This window comes from Phoca vitulina, unplaced genomic scaffold (genome assembly GCF_004348235.1).
Source record: "Phoca vitulina isolate PV1807 unplaced genomic scaffold, GSC_HSeal_1.0 scaffold2, whole genome shotgun sequence".
Classification (NCBI taxonomy): domain Eukaryota; kingdom Metazoa; phylum Chordata; class Mammalia; order Carnivora; family Phocidae; genus Phoca; species Phoca vitulina.
This window is the reverse complement of record NW_022589705.1, coordinates 81,005,751-81,028,035: the sequence shown is the minus strand read 5'-3', so window position 1 is coordinate 81,028,035 and position 22,285 is coordinate 81,005,751. Positions and strand designations below refer to the sequence as shown.

The following is a 22,285-nucleotide window of genomic DNA, read 5'->3' as shown; positions in this document are numbered from 1 at the left end:
CTAATCTGATGGGCAATTGGCACTGCTGAGCGCCCTGGCTGCCCACAGCAAAGACCAAGCTGAGTTTCCTGTGGCACCATTCCCTGGGTCAATGGTTCTCAAAGTGTAAACTAGGAACCCCTGGGGGTTCCCCAATAGTCTTTTAGGAGTTCTGTGAGGTCTACCTTCTGTGAAATCTACCTTCATATTACTACTAAGGCATTCTTTGTCTATTTCATTGTCATTCTTTCATGAGTGTATATAGGAATTTTCCAGAGGGCTGACATACGTACAACAGACTAAATGCTGAAGCAGAGTTGAGAATCTAGCTGTCTTGCATTAAGCCAAATATCTTTCGAGATTGGCAAAAATGTTGAGTAATGCTGCTCTCCTCACAGTTGTTTTGAAAGTTATTTTTCATTCAAAACTTTACATTTGTATTAACATGTGATAGATGTATTCATTTTAAATGACTATTTTAAAGCTTAATTTCTCGGGGACACCTGGCTGGCTCAGTCAGTTAAGCGTCTGCCTTCGGCTCAGGTCACGATCCCAGGGTCCTGGGACCGAATCCTGCATTGGGCTCCTTGCTTAGCGGGGAGCCTGCTTCTCCCTCTGCCTGCCACTCCCCTTGCTTACACGCTCTCTCTCTGACAAATAAATTTTAAAAAATCTTTAAAGCTTAATTTCTCATCCAGCAAAATAAATATAACCACCACAAAGGCCCTTTATAATTTTTAAGAGTATAATTTTTCAATAATTTTTAAGAATGTGAAGGATTTCTGAGACCAAAACCTTGAGAACCATTGTTCTAGGGGGACCATCTACCTACCCATTGGTGGGTCGATTACATTAACCCCTTCTTTTATGAAGGGAAAAGTTACTTACTAGCTCATGGTAATAAACATATATTTCTGATACGCACTTCCCTTCCCTGCCTGCAAGGCTTCAGCCAGCACCATCGTCTCTGGACTTTCCAGAATGCCTTATTCATCACTATGCTATCCCACACATTGCCTAACTTCATTCTATGGTGAGGGGCATACAGCAATGATCTTAATGCATTGGACTTACGATGTGCCCTGTCGCTCAGAAGCAGCTGAACGGATAGAATAGTGTTACAGCACCAGCTGGGAGATACTACTGTGCAATGTGAGGTGGACGGGCAGGATGCAGTCCATGCTTTTAATCAGTGGTCAATATCTGGTTCCACCTCTCATAGCCAGAACGCAGAGGCCCAGGGACCGAGTGGTAGGGATGGGAGTGGCTCCTCTCAATATTATTCCAAATAACCTCCTGGGGGAATTTTTGCTTTCCATCCTCTCAACTTTGTGTTCAGTGGGCCTGGAGTACTTATGCCCAAAGGAGGAATACTTCCTCCAGGGAACACATATGTGCTTCCTTTAAATTGGAAGTAGGGTCTTCCCTTGGGCCATTTTGAGCTCTGTATGTTACTTAACCTAAAGTCAGAGAGGGGGTCAACTGTACCAGATAGTGTGATTAATCTAGATTACTAGAAGGAAAATGGGGGATGGGCAGGAAGGCAACATCTGGAATCCAGAAGATTTACTGGGTGCCTCTTGGATCTCCCATGTCCAATAATGACCGTCAACGGGAAACTTGGCAACCCAACGAACCTAAGACCAAGAAGAAAACCTGAATTGCACAGGAATAAAGGCTTAGGACAACCCACCAGGTAAAAAGCCCAACCAGCCAGAGAGCTGGCAGCTGGTAAGAGGGGCATAGAAGGGGGTGGAAGGAGGATGCCATCGAGTGCTGAACTAAGCATTGTGACCAGCTGCAGAAGGGGTTCCTTGGTGGGTTTCTGTTGTTTTCTGCACCCCACCCCCCATCTTACTGAAAGAGCCTGGTGATGACATTTTAAGTTAAAGGGTATGACTGAAGGACGACAAGAATATGGTGTCTGACAAGGAGGTGGTGGCTGATGAGACTGGTTTTCCTGTTGGGGAAGAGCTTTCCTTCCATTTAAAAAAAAAATTGAGCTGAAAGGCACATAACCTAAAATGAGCCATGTTGAAGTGAACCATCCAGGGCACTTCGTACCTTCACAATGTTGTGCACCCATCACCACAAACTATTTTCAAAACTTTTCATCACCCCAAGCAGAAATTCTGGAATCATTAAGCAATAGGGACATGAGTTTTTCATCTGAAGGATGGGTGGGTGGTGTAGGGGCAAAAGGAACAGCCCTGCTCAGATATCCTGTCCCCTAAATCCACTCTCCCCTTGCTCCATTTACTGCAAGGCTGACCTCTGTGGGCCAAACTCGGTGAAGTCATTCGGGGGCCTTCCTTTCTGGCTTTCAGATGGGTTTGGCCAAGGGGAGGCACCAGTAGGGCAGCTCCCCTCCTCTTGCTCTTCAGGTGGAGGGGTTATAACAGCTTCACTGTGGTGTGAGCCCCCTGGGCCCCATGCCTGCTAGGTTCCCTTCACCCTGCCCACACCTCTGTAAAGACTCCTTTAGTTGAAGGCTCTTCCATATTGCTTTGAGTGTACCATCTTTTCTTGTTGGGGCACTGGCTGATACAGGAATGGATGCTATGGTCCTTCCCGACAGGCCTTTTGGCACTGACCACTCCAGACTCCCGGTCTGAGCAAAAGAGACGCTTTCCCCGGGCAGCCCAGGTTCCCGGGGTGCCCGGGGTGTGTGCCAAGGCCCCACTGCCCTCTGGTGGTCAGCTCCTGGAAATGCACCTCAGGGATCCAACCTCCACTGAACTGAGCCCACTGGACCCGGCACTGCGCTGACCCTTACACACCTGAGCACTTTCATCCACGCTTTACAGGTGACAGAACCTTCCCGTTGCCCTTCCTATAAACCAAAATCTAACCGAGGACCGCTAGGTCCTATCTTTGCCTCCCTTCCTGTCGCCCTCTGACCCAGCCAAACGGGCCTTTTCTCAGATCCTAGGGTCTTTGCCAGAGCAGCTCCTGATGAGAACATTCAGGAACTCCCTGACACCTTCTTCACCTGGTAACCTCAGCTCATTCTCTAGTCCTTTCCTAAGATGACTCAGGACAGTCCTCCTTGTCCCCCCTCCCCCCCCCATCGCCAGGCTGCCTCCCTGAGAGGCTGAAGGCGCCTGAGGGCAGGGAGCGCCCTACGCTGCTCACTGCTCTACCTGGTGCCTGGCGCACAGTAAGGACCACGCCCGCAGCTGACGGGGATTCGGCGTTTCTTGTGCCAGCCACTGAGCTAAGTCCCTCCAGGCCACCTTCCTTCCCGAAGTCCTGGTCCCTAGGAAGCAGCCCTCAACTCTATAAAAACTCACACTGATTTATTAGAATATGAAAAAGATCCGGTTTCTTCCGTATGGGCGGCAGAACCACAGCAGCTGTGGCGGCTTTGAACCTGGTTGTCCACGTCACCCTTGCGTGGTGAACTCCTGCCCAAAACAGCACTTGCATGGAGAGGAGAGGGACAGAGGGGCACCCACTGCCCAGTCGGCTGGGAAGAGGGACACTCTATTGCACAATCCTGGGGAAGGACAGACAGCAATGGGCCTGGGCCTGGCCATGGTGGCAGTGGGGGCAGGAGTGTGTGCCTGGGAGCAAAGGCCTCTGGGGGCCCAGGACTCTGCCCCCCCCCACCAGTCCTGGTGGGGTGGGAGATGCTCGGGGAGGCCTTCTCCCCTAAGGACTGGGCTCCACAGCAAGCTGGGTGCGGTGCACATAAGAGGTCCAGGGGCCAAGGGGGTGGAGAGAGATGAGAGAAAGCACAGGCCAGCAGGAACTGGAGGTCAGGCCCAAGAGCACAGAAGATGCCGGGGGGCCCAGCATCAGCGAGTTAGAGAATCATGAATTGGAGTAGAAGAGGTCACTTCTAAAATCATAGCCTTGGGGCCACAGTTAAGAGCCCAGAGGACCAACTTGGGGGAGTGTTGGGCAGACAGGCACAGACGAGGAGGGGTAGTTCTCTGGAGTAGGAGGGCTAGAGCTCTGGTAAGCCAGGGGTTTTCAAAATGTTTTAAAAACAGGAATGCCCTCTGTGCAAATTGAATCATACATGGAGTGTGAACAAACAAAACAGATAAAAAGGCAGCACTTTCTCGAGCCCCTGACAGTCCCACCCCTGACAGTCGCCCCTGGAGGGTCCAGTGGTCCCCACTGGAGCAGTCTGGAAAGCGAAGTCACATCACTGTCCAAAGCGCCCCAGCTCTAGTCGGAGAAGCTCAGAGACACCCTCAGCCTGCAGCTCTGACTAAGACAGGTCAGGGGGGCTGGCCAGGGTGACAGAGTTGGCAGGAAGAGGGTGGGCCTGCCGGGTGTCACTGATCCCTACCCCAGTCAGATACCTGATCCCCCAGTCTTTCTGCTGTTAATGTAGGGCCCGGCCTACGCCAAGAAAGGTCTTGGCTCCTTCCCTTTCCAGGTGGGACCAAGGCTGAGCCAGAGGCTTTTTGGTTAGGAACTAAGATTGGTTTGAATGAGGTTGATGGAGTAGGGACCAGGCCTCTGAGGGCTGGGAATCTCGAGGCCCTCGGCCGGGTTTGGGAGAGAGCCTGAATCGGGAAGGGGCAGGATCTGCCTCACAGCCCAACAGTTCTGCCAAATGGATTGGGAAGGCAGTTCTGCTGGGAGGGAGGGTGCTTCCCAGGAGGCAGGGGGAAGCCGTGCTGCGGTGGGGGCTGTGGGCCCAGCTGCCATGCGGTCGGGGGAGGGGCAGGGCCAATCCAGGTCAGGAAGGACGAAGGGAGCCCCCAGCTCCCCCAGCAGCCCCTGCTCTGGTGGGAGAGTCTGTGGTGGGATGGGCACTGCCCACTGACCCCAGCGCTACGGCCCCTTGGGGATGAAAGGCTCTCCCTCCCCAGGCTCGGGGTGGGGACCTGGGTCACTGAGGCAGCGCTGTATCCTCTGGGAGCTGGGGCTGTCACTGGGCCCAGGGGTGAAGACATCATCCGTTCCTGGGGAAGAGAGCTCCTTGGTCCGCATCACAATGCCCCCATCGTCATCCTCGTCCTCCTCCGCCACCCTGGCTGGGTCCCGGTTCAGCCCCAAGACCTTGCCCTTCAGCTCCTCATTCACCAGGTCCACAGACTCGGGCGACTGCGGGGAGGCTGGGTCGATGGTGATAACCGGCAAGTCGGCCTTCGGCTCATAGGCCAGCGGGTCTGGGGACCAAGAGCAAAGGCACAAGCTGGCTTCTGCCCCCGAGCCCTGCCCGGCGTGTGCCAGCAACTCACAGAGAGCCTTCCTGTGAGCATGGTAGTGCTGCCATGTTTCAGGATTACTCCACGTGGGCTGGATGAGCCCTGATCAGCAGTTTCTCTTCCCCTCACACTGCGGTCCCAAAGGTAGGACTGCATTCCTCTCCTCGGACCAGGGGCTCCCACAGGTGACCTTCCCCAGACCAAGAATTAGAGCCCCCTCCTGAGTCACCATCTGCCCCCAGGGCCCAGGCCTGGGAGAAGGCCTGCTACTGTCTCCCCCACATGCTGGATATCCCAATGGTGCAGACCCTTCTTGCCTCCCTGCCAGGCACCAAAGCCCTTCACAGGCCTCCCCGTAAGCCCCACATGGAGCACCTCTGTCCCTGGGGAGGACAGCAGGGCCATGCTTCTGCCCCCTTGGGGGAAGCCCCAACTCCACCTGATGTAGAAGGAGCTCATGGCTTGGGAGGAGGTCAGAGGGAGAAGCCTGTCCTCCCCAGTGGCTCTCTGAGGTCCCTTCCTGTTGGGAGTCTCATCCTCAGGAGACAGTGGTACTGTGTGTCCAGCCTCCAGGCCCCTCTCCGGGCACCCTGTGCCCCGCCTTACCTGAGCCGATGCGGGCCCTCGACATGGTAGGTGAGTCCAGCTTGTGGGCCGGCACCGTCAGGTAGTTGTTGATCTGACAAAGAAAGGGCAGATGGGGGTGAGCACGGGCAGCCCCTCGGGATGGCGCCCAAGGCTGGTGGCCACCCCCTCCTTCGGCGTGTTCGGGACCGCGCCCCTCTGGCGGTTCCTCATTAGGCTCGTCGTCTGCCTCTGTCAGTGCCAGCACTGAGGCCCCAGCTCAGGAGTTCCTGAAGGCTCAGCCCAGCCTCCTTCAAGCTGCAGGATCTCTGGAGCAGCCTTACACGGCCCTGTCTCTCCCACAGCGGCCCCGCCCATCTCTACTCCAGGCCACACTCCCCCCTGATGTCCAGACCCATAAAGTCAGCTCAGGAGTGGACACCTGGACCCCAAATGGCCCCCAGGTATCTCGATGCAATAGGCTGAAACTGAACCCAGATTCTTATCTTCCCTCAAGACCTTGTTCCATCCTTGGCATCCCCTACTGAACCACCACTCCCAACAGCCCAGAGCAGAAGGCTAGAGAATGACCTCTTTCCTCTTCCCGCAGCCCCACCTCAAATGGGTGACCAAGTCTTGCTAGTCCCACTTCCTAAATGTCCCTCGAATGTACCCACTCCTTTCCACCCCCACTCTCCGCCACCACACTAATCCAGGCCACCCCCCCCCCACCCTTTCCCATGTCAGCCCCTTTCTCAGACCGCTTCGTGGTTCTCCATGTCTTAGAATAAAGCCCAAAGCCTGACACCATTAACAAGCTTTCTGGAAAGCTGAGCCCTCTCAGTTTCTACCGAGGGCCATGTTCTGTGACTGGGAACATAGCCTGGGCCTTCCTCTGCCCACACTCCCTTCATCCTGGCCCTGTTCCTAAGCTTACCCTGACTGCCCCTCCCCCCCCCAATTCAGAGTGCTCTGGGCCCCTTGCACTTCCTGTCCTGCCTGGGCCACTGCATGAGCAGCTCTGCAAGGGAGGGACTGGGCCGACTCACTGCTGGATCCACAGAGGCTACTCTGCGGCGCAGCACTTAGAAACTGCTCACAAAAACGTTCTCGAGCAAACGATCGCGTGCACACATGCCTTGCTTTGTGATGTGTGGCAGGTGCCTTTCCCATGGGCCTTAAGTTTTTTCGCTGGGAGACGAGGGGGTTAGAGCACGTGGATGGACTCAGATGCCTGAGGATGTGGTGAGCAGGCCCTGGCCTCTTTGTTGCCCTGAGTGGGGAGGAGGCGGAGGAGGACGCAGCTTTCTGGAACCTGCCCTGGGGCTCAGTCTTCCAAACAAGCGGAGGCCAAAATAGCCACAGTGGCTCTCTCGCCAAAGGGGCCTGGTGGCGGGGGCACGGGGGCAGGGAGAACCCAGACTCCCTGGGAAGGGCAGGAGCCGGCTCCAGTCCCAGACCCACCTTCTGCTCCAGTTGCCGGGCCTTCTGTCTGCGGAGCAGCATCTGGTTCCAGGCCTCCTCGTAGGGGTCTGCCACCAGCGTGTGCCTGTTGTAGGACCGCAGCTGTGGGGGGAACAGCTGTCAGGCCCCGGAAGCTGGGCCGGGGGCTCACTGGGGTGCCTGGGGGGGGGCGGGGGGGCGCTGCGGGCGGGGGGGGGGGGGGGGGCGGGGGTGGGGCAGGGCTGGAGCAGGGGGCCTCCTCTGCCGTAGGAGCACCGGGTAGGGAGCAGCCCCTCACCCGCTGCCTGGTCTTCTGCAAGTTGTTCCTCAGGATTTTGCGGATCTCCTCCTCCTTGTCCTTGGACAGTGCTGGCAGAATGCGCTCGGCAGGCAGGGACTTGGGGTGGATGTTCCTGGACAACAGGGCACAGGTTAGGTCCCCAACAAAACTGTGAGCCTGGGAAGTGACCCCAGGGATGGCCTGGGGGGGGCAGTCCTCTGTGGCCCTGCAGCTCTCTCACCCACCCTGCTCAGACAACAGATGGGCCTGCCCCCACCCCCTCCCCCTTGGGGCCGGTGGCCTGCCAGGCTGGTGGGAGGGGTCGGAAGCTGTCGCCAGCAGCACTCACTGCATGGAGACAGTGGAGACAGCAGAAGGGATCTTGCCCATGCCACCGCTCTCCACCAGCTCAATTGCCTGCTTCATCTCCATCTTGTGGTAGAAGGCGATGAGCTGGGGCTCCTTGGAGCGCTCCCCCGCTATCAGACACTTCTTCACGTATTTCTTGTTAAACCGGTTGAGCCTGGCGAGAGGAGGGAGAAGATGCATGGAGCCAGCTCCTCAGGGTGGGGAGATGCCCAGGCCCAGGGAGACCCTCACCTGCCTCCCCCACCCACCTGCCCACCAGGCCTGCCACCTACTTGTCCTTCCAGTGGTGGTGGCCGTAATGGCCACAGATGTCCTCGATGCCTGTCAGAAGGTGGTCCAGGAACTGAAATGGGCCCAGGGCCAGGTCAAGCCTCACTGCTGGGCTCCTTCCCTACCGAGACTTCTGAATGGGCCCCCACCTTCCCCCCTAGTGCAGCTCTGCTCAGCCCAGACTTGCAGTTCCAGGAGCAGCCAGGAGGTGGCACCAACATCTCACTCATCCTGAACCCGTGGCACCTCAAACCCCCTGCCACGGCCGGGCTGAGCCCCCTTCCCTGAATCCACCTGTGCCCAATGCCTGGGATTGGTTCCTACTAGAGGTAGAGATGGCATGACACCCCCTCCTAGGGCTCCTGGTTGCCCACACCACACCTCCCTACGAGCACCATCTGGTGACCTCAAGGGGGCTGAAGGCCCACCCGGCACTGGGATAAGGGAGGAGGGGGCCAAGTGAAGCAACGGATGTGAGGCCTAGCTGCTCCCCAGCTCCCTGAGCCTTCTCCTGCAACCAAGGGCCAAGGCCCAGTTTCCAGTACCTGTGTGTGGATCTCCTCGTTGATAGAGCGCTTGGTTTCTTGCTTTTTCTTCACAGCCAACAGGTCTACCAGGGGCCGAATGGTCATGCCCTGGGGGGCAGGTGGACGTCAGGCACTCTAGGTCTGCTACCCTGGCAGGGAGGCCACGGAGCCTCCCCCCTCCCCCGCACCCCTCAGAGCCCCTGAAGCTGGGATGCCCTCTGCTCTGAGGTCCCCACTCTCCCAACCTCCATGTCAGCCCTTGTACAAAGGCAGGTCCTTAAGGCCTGCTTCCTCCTGAAGATACAGCCCCTCCGGCTGAATGACACGCACCGGTCACCTAGCCTGGGCGAGGGGTCAGAGGGCCTGGGTTCTAATGTGGGCTCCACCACAAATGTGCTTTGCAACCCCAGAGAAGTCAGGCCTGGCTGATAGGGAAAACCACATCACAGGACTGCAACCGCCCAGCCTAGTAACAGCAGTAACAGCTAATTTCATTGCATGCGTGCCCTGTGCCAGAGCCAGGGCTGATGTACTAGGTATTAGCTCTCGAATGCCCACACTGACCCTGAGAGGTAGGTTCTTCCACTATCTCCATCTTACAGATGAGAGATTAAGTAACTTTCTAAGGTCTTACAGAAGTAGTAGTAAAGCTGGATTCAAACCCAGGCAAGGAGGCCCCTCCCTCAATGCTGACTTCACTGAAAATGGGCTTGGTAAGCCATTCGTGAATACAGCTGCCAAGTCAAGGTGATAAAATATTTTTGACGATGGGAACAGGGCAAAAGGGCAAAAGAGGCAGCCCCCTATCCTTAGAAGGGACAGAAGGTCATTCTGGCCCCAGGAGGATGCCTCCACATGTTTTTCTCCTGAGAAGGCAATGCTGTTTCCCATCTAAAGCTTTGCCAAGATTTGCGCCTGGGAGAGACAGAAGGGATAGAGAAATGGAGGCCTGGACAGATTGTTTCTCACGTGCCCAAAGTCACAGGTCAGGTCAGGTAGAGCAGTGACACCATCCAGGCTGGGTTTCCCTGGGGATTCTGAGGGGCGTGGGGGACTCTCTGCTAAGCCAGGGTCATTTAAATGCACAGAGATCACTGACCAGCAGCTGGAAGGACTCCGGGATCATCTAGGCCAGTGCCCTCACTTTGCAGATAGGGAACAGAGACCCAAAAACGGGAGGAGGGTCTTTCCCAAGGTCACACAAGAGCAGCAGAGCGTGGGCTGACTCCAGACCTCCTACTGCCCAGTTCAGCAACCTTCCCAGCTTCCCCCTCCTTTTGTGCTATTAGTCCCATTTCACAGGCACAGAAACTGAGATCCTAAGACATTAAATCATTTCCCTGAAGCCCGGTACTTAGCACCACGGGCCTGCTGACTGCGCCCACTTCTCTCAACGCTGTCTGGATCTCTAAGTTAGGCAGCGTTCTGACTGGTTGCTCGTTATCACAACTTCCCTTTCACAATTAAGGAAACAGGACCAGAAAGGGGGAGCGGCTTGGCCAAGACCGCATAGCCAGTTATCGCTGGACTAGAACCCATGGCCCCCTCGCGGGTTGTGCACTTCCTCTTTCCATTGGCAGAGTCAGGGTCCCCAGGCAGGGCTGCTCCGCCCTGTCCAGCACCTGCACAAAGACAGTGAAGAAGATGACCGTGATGATGGCAGTGAGGAACAGGTCACACATGGGGAAGTGCTTCTTGTCCAGGAGGTAGCCCAGGGAGAAGGCGATGGCCCCTCGCAGGCCCCCATAAGCGATGATGAACTGGTCCTTGGGGGTCAGCTTCACGATTCGGAACTTGTTGATGAACCAGGTCAGGCCCAGCACCCCTGCCAGGAAGGGCAAGAAGAGCGTCAAGCTGTCCCCAGCCCCTTCTGGCTTCTGCACCCGCAACCGCTCTGCTGGAGGCAGCCCCCGCTAGTGCGCCTGCCCAGCGAACTCATTTCCTGGGTCCCTCAGCCAAGAGCTGGGGGGATCCTTCAGGGGCTCTCCCAACCTGGATGTGCTCTAGAGACATCACAGAGGCCTCCAGTGGCTGGAAGTCAGAAGGGGGCTGGGAGAAGTGCTGAAACAAGACTGGTCACAAGTGGATATCTATCCATTATGATGGGTCCATGGGATCTACTTTTCCGCATGCTTCAAATTTTCCATAATAAAAAGGTTTTTTTTTAAAGGCAGAGACCGGGATTCAACCTCAACTCACAGAACCAGAATCTCTGGAGGATGAGGCTCAGGACTAAAGGGATTTTCAAACACTGTACCAAGTAGAGGTGATAGCCAGCCAGGCTCAGGGACCACAGACTCACTCCCGGAGAGGAGGAGAGTGAGATCCAGAGGGGTAAGTGACACAGTCACTGAGGTGAGGTATGTCTGGAAAGCATAAGCAGAACCCAAGGACCCGAGGCCTGGTCCCTGTGTGTGGCCCGGGGCCGGCAGCATAGGCGGGTCTAAGTGCTCAAGTCATCCGCGCCAGAGACAACGCAGAGAACATTCACAGACCCGGGCTCTGTGGCCCAGGGTCCCTGAGGCCCCTCGGTTCTCACACACCGTGACTGTCTTCCCAGGGATCACAGACTCCCTGTGAGCCGTCACAAGACCCATCACAGCCTCAGCACTGCAGAGAGGGGCAGGGAAGCTGCTGCTTGCCGCTGAGCTGGGAGCGGCCAGCAGCCCACCCAGCCGGGCCCCTTCACACGAGGCACCCGCCCCCCCCCCCCCCCAGCCCGGTTCCTGCCTCCACATCACACACACACAAGCACGGGCGCGCGCACACCTCTACCCGGCTCCAGCCCGGGACCTCACCCAGCACTCGGGCGATGAGGCAGAAGAGCAGGGTGCTGATGACAAAGGTCCAGTTCCAGTGGTGGGAGCCGGCCACGGTGGAGACGCCAAGGAAGATGAAAATGAGGGTCTCACTGACGCTGCTCCACATCTTCAGGAAATACTTGATGGTCGTGTGGGACTTGTGGGAGATGTTGGCCTCCACATAGGGGCGCATCACCACTCCCGAGGCGATGAGTCTGGGGTCACGAAAGAGCAGAGTTCGGGGTTCAGGGGAGCTGCACCTTCCCAGAGCCCCTCCACTGCCATGGAGGCAGACAGGGGCCCATGTCCTGAGTCCCCTGACAGGTCAGAACCCGTGGCAGGACACAACTCGTCCAGCTCTGTCCTCTCACTCAACCCTCCAGGCGTGGGCACGTTTTTGCATTTTTCAGATGAGGAATCTGGGAGGTAGAGAGACAGATGCCTGTCCACTGTCACCCTGCCAGTGAGCGGCAGAGCTAAGATGCAAACTAAGGGCTGCCCGACTCTAAAGCCCATGCCTCCCCCCATGGCCATGTTGCCTCTCTGTCTAACAGGAGTCAGTCACACACGTCCATGGCCTTGGTTTATTCCCCTGGAGCACGGTGTCTCTAACACATGGAGGTCCCCATAGGGAGCTCTCTTCCAAGCAGCTGCCCCAGCCCTCCCTGCCTGGCGTCCATACCGGGGCTCTGCTCCTGCTGGCCCGGCATCCTCAAGGTTACCCCGAATCCCCCAATCTGGCCTGGCCTCTGCACTTCCAATATCTTCCCCTACTGGGCAAAACTTTGCACCTCATTGCCTCTCCACATTCCCTGGATTTCAAGACCCAGCTGAGGCCTCAGGACCTTCAGGACTCCTCATGGCAATGGAGGCCCCAGGCCTTCTTCCTGGGGCTGTGGAAGGGCACAGGGAATGCGAGAGCCTGTGGCCAGCTACAGCCAAGGAACTCCCTTTGAGACAAAGGGAAGAAGTAGCAGGGCTGAGGCTTTCTAGGACTTTAAACTCAGTGCTTCCAGGGGCAGTCCCAGGAACTGGAGCCTGGTGCAGGAGTCTCATCCCAGGGCTGGAGGCTGGGCCCTGGGGAACCCCCTTGTGACCCCGCAAGCACAGGGAATCCAGGTTGGCGGCCTACCCCATGCTGCACCCAGACTCACGCCATGATGCCCGACAGGTGGAAGAGCTCAGCCGACAGGTAGGCCATGTAGCTGTAGAGGAAGACGAACAGCGGCTCGATGACGCGGATGTGGGCCGTGAATCGGGAGGTGAAGGCTGCAATGACCCCGTAGACCACGCCTACAAACACCCCGCCCAGGGACACCACGAAGAAGCTCAGGAAGCCGAGGACGATGTCCACAATGCCCACTCGGTCATAGTTGGCAAACTCCTCAAAGAGGTGATACAGGACCTGGGGTGGGGGGTGTAGGCTGGTTGGCAGGAGGGCAGAGCCCTGGACCACCCCCCCGCCCCGCCGTCTAGCTCCCTGGGGTCCACCTAGAGTGATCGCATGCCCTCCACTGAGGCCACATGGCCACAAGAGGAGGCCACCTGATAGCAGAAAAACCCTAGTGCCAAGCAGGTGGTCAAACCCACTGGCCCAGGGGCTGGAGGGCCTTGCTTCAGGCCTGCAGCGCGCTGTGCTGATTAAGAGCGCACTCTGAAGCCAAACGAGCTGGGCTGGACCTGTGACTCTGCTGTTCCCCAGCTATACACTCGGGGCAGATGACTCCAGCTCCCCGTGCTGCACTTCCCCTCACCCTAAAGTGGGATAACAGTACCAACCGTATAGGGCTACTGCGAGGATTAAAACTAGTTCATAAAGGCAAAGTGCCCAGAACCATGCTCATCACAGTGCCAGCTACCACTCGCGCCAGTAAGTGGCCTCTCTCACGGTTCGGCCTTGGGCAGACTGTGTCCCTGTCTGGATCTCAGTCTCTCCTTCAGCGCGAAGCAGAGAAAGTTCAGACAACGAACTAGAACGGGACTTCTTAGCCTCTGGAAATTTCTGAAAATATACACAGCCAGGCCATACCCTGCTTGGATTCTCGGGGGGTGGGGCCCAGAAATCTCTGTTCAACAAGCTCTCCAGGTGGTTACCATGAACAGCCAAGTTTAGATGCTACGGAACGAGGGGCTTTCTAAGGCTCCCCCGCTGCCCCCCGACTGGGAAATACAGCGTCACTATAGTGCTAGCAACAGACGTTGAAGTGGCACATCACATACCATAAAGCCCTTGGACAGTGGCCATCCTGCTCAACACACAACAGCCTCATGGGGTCGGCGAGCCAAGGATGCTTGTTCCTCCCCTAAACTGAAGCTCAGAGTGGGGGAGCGACTTGACAAAGGGCCCCCAGCCTCCAGCAGCAACCAAGCCCAGAACTTGTTCCCTACAGCAGGGGGCAGGCCCTCCTGGATGGGGGCAGCTTTGAGGTTCTGCCTGCACTTAGGTGCCGGCTCCCTGGCTACTGGGCCTACTCCTAGACAGCTTGCCAGGAAACGGGCTGGGGACTTCCCAGGCCTGGGGTGCTGAGAGAGAGGGAAGAGGACCTGAGAATTGCTGAGAAGGAACTCTCCAAAGCCCCCAGGACCTAGAGGCAAGGAGGCGTGGGTAGGAGAAGTGACCTGAGACCATGCAGCTCAGGGGCTGCCTTCAGCTTTAATGTCAGGAAACAGGGCACTCACCCTCATGCCCAGAGCTCTAGAAAGGGCCTGACGTGGGCCAAGCAAGAAGGGGAGATACCAAGCACTGGCCCATCCCCAGTGTTGCCTGGGCCATCGCCGTCTGAGAGACGGGGCAGGGATCCAGCAGTGGACAACAGGTGCGTTCTCAGCCCTAGGCTACATACACTCACTCCTGGCCTGAGGAGATTCATGGGTCCCCAGGGTCTACCCCCTGGACCAATGGGGCAGGTAGAGAGGGCAAGGTCGTCCTTTCCCACCTGGTTGTACTGTCAATGGGAGTAGAGAGGCAGCGCAGCAGAGTGGTAAGTGTGGGGGCTCTGGGCTCCCACCGTGTAGGTGTGAAGCCCAGCTACATCACTTACCATCACTTACCAGCTAAAATGACCCTGGACCCGTTCCCTAACCTGTATCAGTAGCTCAGTTTCCTCACTTGGAAAAACGGGATAATTACAGTGCCGACCTCATGGAGTTTCTGTGCGCATTAGATAAGGCAATATTCAGACTGGAAGTGCTCAGACAGGAAGTGAGCGCGGGCAATTCCTCCCGGCACTGCCACCACCTGGGGAGACTTGGCCATAGGCCCAAGTTGGCCACACTGAGGTACCACTTGACATAACCACAGCCCCACTGCTCCCCAGGAGTGCCAACCTAAACCCCAAGACCCAGATCCAACTGGGGAGGGCTTTGTCTGTGGTACCCACTGGTGTGACCCCTGTAAGAACCGTGGGAGGATGACGGGCCGGGTACCGCAATCCTCGTTACAGATGGAGAAACTGAGGCAAGAGCTGGTGCTAGAAGGACCAGCACCAAGGCCTGCTTGCTTAGATCAGGCTGCTGCTCTCCCAGCCCCACAAGGACCCAATGAAGGCAGCAGGGGAGGAAGAGGACGAGGAGAGGAAGCTGAGGCTGCCTGCGGCAAGCCGACCACCACTACTTTGTCTCTTTGAAGTGCGGCTTCCGGAGGGACTGGGGGCGGGTGAAGAGGGGTGCGTGTGTGAGCGTGCACACGTGCCCTTGTGTTTTCCTACTCTCTGAGGGGTCCAACGAGGAGGAGAATGGGGGTGTTTTCACAACACGACTGAGTGTGCACATACACGTACCCGTTTCCTGAGGAAACCGGCTGGGGGGGAGGGCACGTGTCAGCACAGGCAGTGCGGCCGTGTGCGGACTGCGCTGGGGGCGTCTGTCCTTACTGGCCCCTGGGAGGACAGCACCACCCGCTCGGCCACTTTGCCGCTATCAAAGCGGAGGCCCAGAGAGGTACAGTCACTTGCCTAAGATCACATAATAAGCGAGTGGCCAACCTCAGACCAATCCATTTTATTTATCACTTTCTAGAGCGGTTTTTTTGTTTTTTTTATAGTAAATTTTATTTTTTATTTTTTTAAAAGTAGGCTCCATGCCCAACGTGGGGCTGGAACTCGTGACCCTGAGATCGAGAGTCACATGCTCTACTGAGCCAGCCAGGCGCCCTTCCTGGAGGTTTTGAGGGCAGGGTCCCTTCCCACCACGGCTGCCTCTGAACTCCGCACAAACCGGACTGTAACTTAGGGTGCAGCCAACAGGACAGCTGCACTGGCCCTCCCAGGCTCAACAGCCTATAAAGGGTAAACTGAAGTCTAAAGACGATACATAATTTAACCAAGTTCATCTCACAGTCCAAGTCAGGGACAGAGAGGGTATGGCCTGGAAAGGCCAGGAGCTCAGGCGCTGACGTCTGACAGATCTGTCTTCTAACCTGGGTCCTATCACACGTTAGCAAGTCGTCTGACTTCGGTGGGCCTGCTGCCTCCTCTGTAAAGGAGACTAAAAAGCACTTGCTAAGGGCATCACAAGGATTACATGAGGTAATGCACGTCGAGCGCTCAGCACGCCGCCTGGCCCACGGCCAGCAGGAAGGGACATCTGCTGCTTTGCTACTGTGATTAGCGGGTGGAGGTGGGATTCACTCTGGACCTGGATTCGGGTCTGGGCCCCTCACCACAGTGACGGCGTCGTTGAGCAGGGACTCCCCGAAGACAAGGATATGCAGCAGCTCGTTGATGTGGATCTCCTCGAAGACGGCCAGCACGGCCACAGGGTCCACAGCGGAGATGATGCTGCCGAAGAGCAGGTTGTCCAGGAGGCCGATGTTGTTGATCTGCTCGCCGCCCACCAGGCACACGGCGTACATGAGGCCGCCCAGGAAGAAGGCATTCCACAGCGTGCCCACCACGGCGAAGATCAGAATGGTGCCCAGGTTCTCCGTGAACTGCCGCAGCGGCAGGAAGTAGCCCGCGTCCAGGATGATGGGCGGCAGCAGGAAGAGGAAGAAGACGTCTGACTGCAGGAAGGGGGGCTTCTCGCCCACGCCCTTGATCAGGCCCCCCACCAGCAGCCCCACCACGATTAGCAGGCAGCTCTCTGGGACGATGCTCGAGATAGTGGGGATCACATGGAAACCTGCGGAGGGTGAGAGAACAGGAGGCCATGGGCTTGCGGCGAGCCGGGACGCGAGGCTGGGGACGGGGCTGGAGATAAGAGCAGCTGGTGACAGGGCTCGGCCTCAGAGGGCCGCTCTGGTAACTCTCAGAGCCTTGACTTCCTTGCCCGGGACATGGAAGTGGTAATACCAGCTTCCCAGGGTTTGCTGTATACACTAAGCGACAGTGTTTTTAAAGTGTTTTTCTCAAAGGACATACAGATGTTATCCCTGTCTCTGTCATAGAGTGGTAGAAAGAAGCAGCTCTGTATGCCTCCAGAAGGCAGAAATGATCCACTAATTACCGAGGCTTCAGGTATCCAAGGGCATTACCTACACCTCCATTCCTAGACTTGGGCACTTTCCTGCCGAGCGCACAGAGCTGCTCAAGAAGCCAAACAGCGATTAATCAAATTTGCAGGTGAGACAAAACCTATCTGCCATCTGTTTCTAGCCTAATCTCCTCCACTTTAGAGATGGAGCAACCGAGGCTCAGAAAGCGGGAAGGACTTGCCCAAGGGCACACAGCAAATTAGCAGCAGAACCAGGACAGAACCCAGGTCTGAACCCCCAGCTCCCATCAAACTCCTAAGTTCTGTAAGTCGACCCCTGCTCTCCCTCCTCATCAAGGCACAAACATGCCCCTCTGCCTGAGACCCGCCAACCCTCTCCCCGAGCCAGCAGCACTGGCCCACCCTAGGGCCCCAAACCCAGAGCTAGGAAGTAGCAAAAAGTCCCTTCTGAGAGGTACTCTCTCAGTGCCAGGTTTGGCCCCAAGCTCCCTAAGGGGTTCTGGTTTGTTTTGGGGCGGGGAGGTAGGTAGACAAGACCCCAGCACCTATCTGCATGCTGGGTACCAAAAACCCCAGGGTCAGCTTGGTTAAGAAAGTATGATACTTTGTTCAAGGTGAAAGCTCTTGCTTTCCTCCTCCCCTCCCTAGCCTACGTGCTCTGTGCAGGCAGATTCCCTGTTTATAATCAGATGCCCAGGGCTAGGGACATAGTAGGTATGTAGTAAGTATCTACTGATTTGAAAATGCACAGGGCTAGGCTATTACTTACATAATTCCTGATAACCCACCTGGCCAGGCTTTGGCTCTTATTACCCCTGAGATCCTTGGGAAGGAGAAGAAACATCATTCCCCATGCCCAAAGCCCCTCCCACTCTCGAGCACTACAGTGCCAGCAGAACTACAAGTCAAGACTCACACTCGAAACACTAGCTAGGCCCAGAACACTGGCGCCAAGCTCCCAGGAGACACTTAAAACATGCTGGAAGGCGCCTGGGTGGCTCAGTTGGTTGAGCAACTGCCTTCAGCTCAGGTCATGATCCTGGAGTCCCAGGATCGAGTCCCGCATCAGGCTCCCTGCTCAGCAGGGAGTCCGCTTCTCCCTCCGACCCTCCCCCCTCTCATGTGCTCTCTCTCTCCTCTCATCCTCTCTCTCAAATAAATAAATAAAATCTTTAAAAAAAAAAACAAAACATGCTGGAAAAAAACACGTCTCCATCCTAGGCCAGGAGAGAACCCCAGAGCTGCTACGTGCATTCTCCTGGCTTCAAAACAGACCTGACCAAACTCACCTCTTGCTGAAAAATTCCCCAGTTTTGTAGTGTCTACCAGTAAGTCCCAGTGTTCGGTTGGCTGGTGCACTGGAAGGGACATCTCCCCCTAAAGGAGCCACATCCGCTTTTGCCTGCAGGTCTTTGCCTGGTCTAGTCTGTCTCTCCAGAACACTATTCCTGTACCTGTATCCCTGCTGTGTGTGGCTGACACCTTCTACCTGCTTCCTGCCCCAGGAAGCATTCCCTGACCACCCGTCTGCTCATGGTAGGGCAGGAGGCCTTCTCTGGTGCCTCTCCTTCTCGAACCTTCAATCCACAGTCGCTGCCCCAACTCCTCTCTCTCCCTGGCACCCAGCGAGGTCAGACAACCCAGGCAGGAGCAGCGAAGACAGGACAATAGTACCACACCCAGAGACATGCACTGCCCTGGAGGGGAGATAGGATGGCGAGGGGGTCGAGGGGAGCAGAACCCTGGCAGACACCAGGAAGCCGCTTCTCAAGGCCAGGAGTCCAGCTGACCTCCACACCCTAGCCTGGAATTGAGCACCTGCGCTGGAAGTGAGCACCAAGAGGAAACGGCACAGGCTGAAGAGACAGCCCAGGGCAAGTAGCGGACGGCCTCTGCCTCCGCCTAGCACGTTACACTTTAAAAATGCCTCCCCATCCCTCTCTGCCATCAGTCCAATCCACAAAGCTTGCCTGGCCCCCGGAAGTGCCCCACTGTGCACTGCAGACCCAGAGATGAGGACCACACAGAGGGATGGGGTAAGGGGACAAGTGAAACAAGCCAACAGTGGGAACATGAAGAACGCTCATTATTCCTGAAGGTGCACCGCGAGCCAGGCACTGTGCTGGGAACCTAGCACAGAGCATCTCTTTAGTCCTCGCAATCGCCCTGTGGGGTTCACATTGTCCCCACTTTGCAGAAGAGGAAGCTGGGGCTTGGCAAGACTCAGTGGCTTCCCCAGAGTCTAAGGGAGAAGTTCTACTCTAGCTTAGAATATCTGTGGTAGAGAGAGCTACTCAATCTTATACTCAAACATGGGTATTTTCTCTGAGCCGGGCTGGTGTTGTGCGCTGGGGACACGGAGGTGACTCAGAGTCAGAACCTCCATGACAAACTCGTGGGAATGGCTTTTCCCAGTCTCAGGACCTTCGGGCCACCAGGCCTCCCTCACTAGGTTAAGAGACGGCTGGCATTCCTGTTTGACAGAGGTAAAACCTGGAGCTCAGAGGAGGCACGACAGGCCCAGGCCACCAAGGACTGCTAGGTCCTGTGCCCCCTGACCTGGGTGCAGTGCACTTTCGTCCACAGAAGCTGGCTCCCACAGTACCTGGGGCTGGAGCCATGTTCCCAGAGCCAGTCCCCCCGGGTCTTCCTGTGTCAGCCCTGCCTCTTGGCGAGCAGGCCCTGACGGGCAAGCGCAGGGGAGGGAGGGGCCCGGGCTTAAGAGGAAGGTCTGGGATCCACTCTTGGCTCCTTACCTCGGGTAGGCAGCACATTACTGAAAAGCAAGCTTCCGGGGGGTGGGGAAGGGCACAGCGGTGTAGGGGGGGGGGGGGGGGGCGGGCTGTGGGCCTGTTCTGGCTTGTCCCCCTTCCAAGGCCCTGACTCCACCAGCTGTTCCCACCCTGCAGCCCTGAAGAGTCTCCTTAAAATGCAGGACGTTTGCTGACACCAGGTGTGGTGAAAGGGGCACGGTTGGGGCCCCCAGTCCTCCGACAAAAGCCCACCATTAAGGTGAGATCCCAAGATGCCAAGAAATAAGGCAAAACTCCCAGGGCCCAAACTTTGTGGCACCGTGATGTCACCAGGATGGCATCTGGGGTGGGGCAGAGGCAGTTAGAGTCAAATCCAGAGCCAGGAGAGCTGGGACAGACTCTGGAGATCATCCAAACCCTCTGCTCCTCGGTCAGGGAAACTGAGACTCAGAGACAACCAGTGACCTGCCAATGTCACATGACCATTCCACCGTGAGAATGCAGGAAGCTCCAGGTGCGGGGAGCTCTCAAACCACACGGCCTCCTGGGGGGCGTCCAGTCCTCCCAGGGCAGGGACGCGAGAAGGTGTGGAGTTCCTCGTGTCCGAGCCGCCGGGCGAACCTGCCCACACAGTCCCCGCCAAGGGAGGGCAGAGGTGGCTCCGTGTCCAGTGCTGGCAACTGCAGAGGATGGAGGGACGCACACTCACCCACTCTCTCGCCCTCTTACACGCTCACCAGCTCCCTCGTACACACTCACCCCCACACGTTCTCTCTCACACACTCCCCACTCTCACGTGTGCTCTCGCACTCTTACACACTCCCTTGTACACATACTCAGCCTCACTCTAGCTCGGATACACATTCCTCACACTCACCCACTCTTACACACACTCCCTCGCTCTTATACTCACCCACTCTTACACGCTCACTCCCTCTTACACTCATCCACACTCTAGCTCTTATAACACACTCTTACTCTCATTCTCACCCTTTCTCACACACGCTCACACTCTCCCTCTCTCTCTCTCTCACACACACACACACACACACACACACACACACGGAGGCACACTGAACAGACACTTGAGCCAACTCCAAACTGGCGAGGGGCTCCCGGCGCCTCTGCAGCTTCGCCGTGCTCCACCGTGAGAAAGCTTATTTCCACCCCCTGGGACGGTCCCCATCTGCTGAGACTGGGGCAATGGAGCAAGCAGCAGGCAAAGCTGTTCCACGTCACCCTCGGTTGCCAGGGTGACCAGACACCCCAGATCCCACTTCCTGTGTCTCTCCCCGGGGCGGGGCAGTCAGAGGGGAGTGCCGGGGCAGGGGCCTCCTTGGCGCACCCGTGCTGGTCACCAGAGACCCCGGGGTGTGCGAGGAGGGGCTCTGCCGCCCTAGTTCCAGGCCTGAGGACTGCTCTGGGGCTGCAACTCGGCCAGGTCCCAAGGGATTCCTGGTTGCACACGATTCCATTTATCTAACTCCCTCTTCAACTGCCCCAGCAACCAGTCTCAACTAGTCCTGAAAGGTAATACCTCCCAACGAAAACCTGGCACTCCACAGTTTACAGCGGGGCGCTCGGATACTTTTTATCTCATTCGCACCTCATCACAGCTCTGGGGTCACGATGACCATCCCCTCGTTTCATAGATGAGGAAACTGAGGGACAGAAAGGTTAAGCAACCTGCTCAAAGTCAAGTAGCTGATCACGGACTCAAACCCAGGCAGTCTGGCTCCAGAGTTTGTGTTCTTAGCCACTCATCACATCATCTCTGCTTTTATCCTTATTTTGTTTCTTTCTTTTTTTTTTTTTTTAAAGATTTTTTATTTATTTATTCATGAGAGACAGAGAGAGAGAGAGAGGCAGAGGGAGAAGCAGGCTCCCAAGGAGCAGGGAGCCCGATGTGGGACTCGATCCCAGGACCCTGGGATCATGACCTGAGCCGAAGGCAGACGCTTAACCATCTGAGCCACCCAGGCGCTCCTATCCTTATTTTGTTTCTAAGGGGAGCGTCAGTGCCCAGGCCCAAAGAGGCTCTGAGAGGGCCAGAGATGGTATTCTTTCCATGAGCTCTCCTCCCGGGAAGTCTCACCACTGCTCCCCTTCCACTCCACTGGCTAGTAAGAACCTTGGGAAATCCTTCCTATCTTTTAGGTCTGCCACCTCCAGAAAGCCCTCCCAAGTTAACTCAGCCAGAAGTGCTCAGTCTTACTGGCTAAATTTCTAAGGCAGGAGGTGGGAATGATCAGAATGCTCAGCCCGTCTGCCTGATCCATATACAGCTCCGGTCTCCGCTGGGGCTGGAGGCTCCTTTGGGGTAGGAGGAGCTCCTATTCTTTCCACCATCAACGTCAGCTATGAGGACCACGGAAAAAGGACACACTCAGAACACACTCAGCCAGTGTCCCAGCAGGTTGATAAACAGACCAGCAGAGACAAAGACATGCGAGCCAGGCCTCCCTGGGTTCTAATCAGGGTTCATAGCTGGGCAGCCTTGGGCATTTCGGTTTTATCTTCTACTCTCAGTTTCCCCATCTGTGTAAAAGCCTATTCCAGATGGTGTCTGGAGTACAAGAGGAAGTAATCGGGGCAAAGCATGCCAAACATCACTGGTGCTCAATGTTAGCAAAAAGTGGTGACTGCTATTATTAGTATAATTTTCTTCAAAACCGAAGTATAACATGAATCACTC

At 56.4% G+C, this 22,285-nt stretch overlaps 1 protein-coding gene across 1 annotated transcript in view; it reads right to left on the bottom strand.

Moving 5' to 3' along the window:
• Nucleotides 1-3,261: 3,261 nt before the first annotated feature.
• Nucleotides 3,262-22,285, bottom strand: part of SLC9A1 (solute carrier family 9 member A1) — a 49,066-nt gene continuing 30,042 nt past the window's right edge. The window contains exons 2-12 of the mRNA XM_032390409.1: nucleotides 16,065-16,525; nucleotides 12,559-12,809; nucleotides 11,402-11,619; nucleotides 10,226-10,428; nucleotides 8,622-8,711; nucleotides 8,079-8,149; nucleotides 7,787-7,960; nucleotides 7,456-7,570; nucleotides 7,179-7,280; nucleotides 5,757-5,829; nucleotides 3,262-5,111 (exon numbers count right to left, since the gene is read on the bottom strand). Of these exons, the coding sequence (XP_032246300.1) occupies nucleotides 4,774-5,111; nucleotides 5,757-5,829; nucleotides 7,179-7,280; nucleotides 7,456-7,570; nucleotides 7,787-7,960; nucleotides 8,079-8,149; nucleotides 8,622-8,711; nucleotides 10,226-10,428; nucleotides 11,402-11,619; nucleotides 12,559-12,809; nucleotides 16,065-16,525 (2,096 nt within the window). The 3' untranslated portion in view covers nucleotides 3,262-4,773. The remainder of the gene's footprint in view (nucleotides 5,112-5,756; nucleotides 5,830-7,178; nucleotides 7,281-7,455; nucleotides 7,571-7,786; nucleotides 7,961-8,078; nucleotides 8,150-8,621; nucleotides 8,712-10,225; nucleotides 10,429-11,401; nucleotides 11,620-12,558; nucleotides 12,810-16,064; nucleotides 16,526-22,285) is intronic.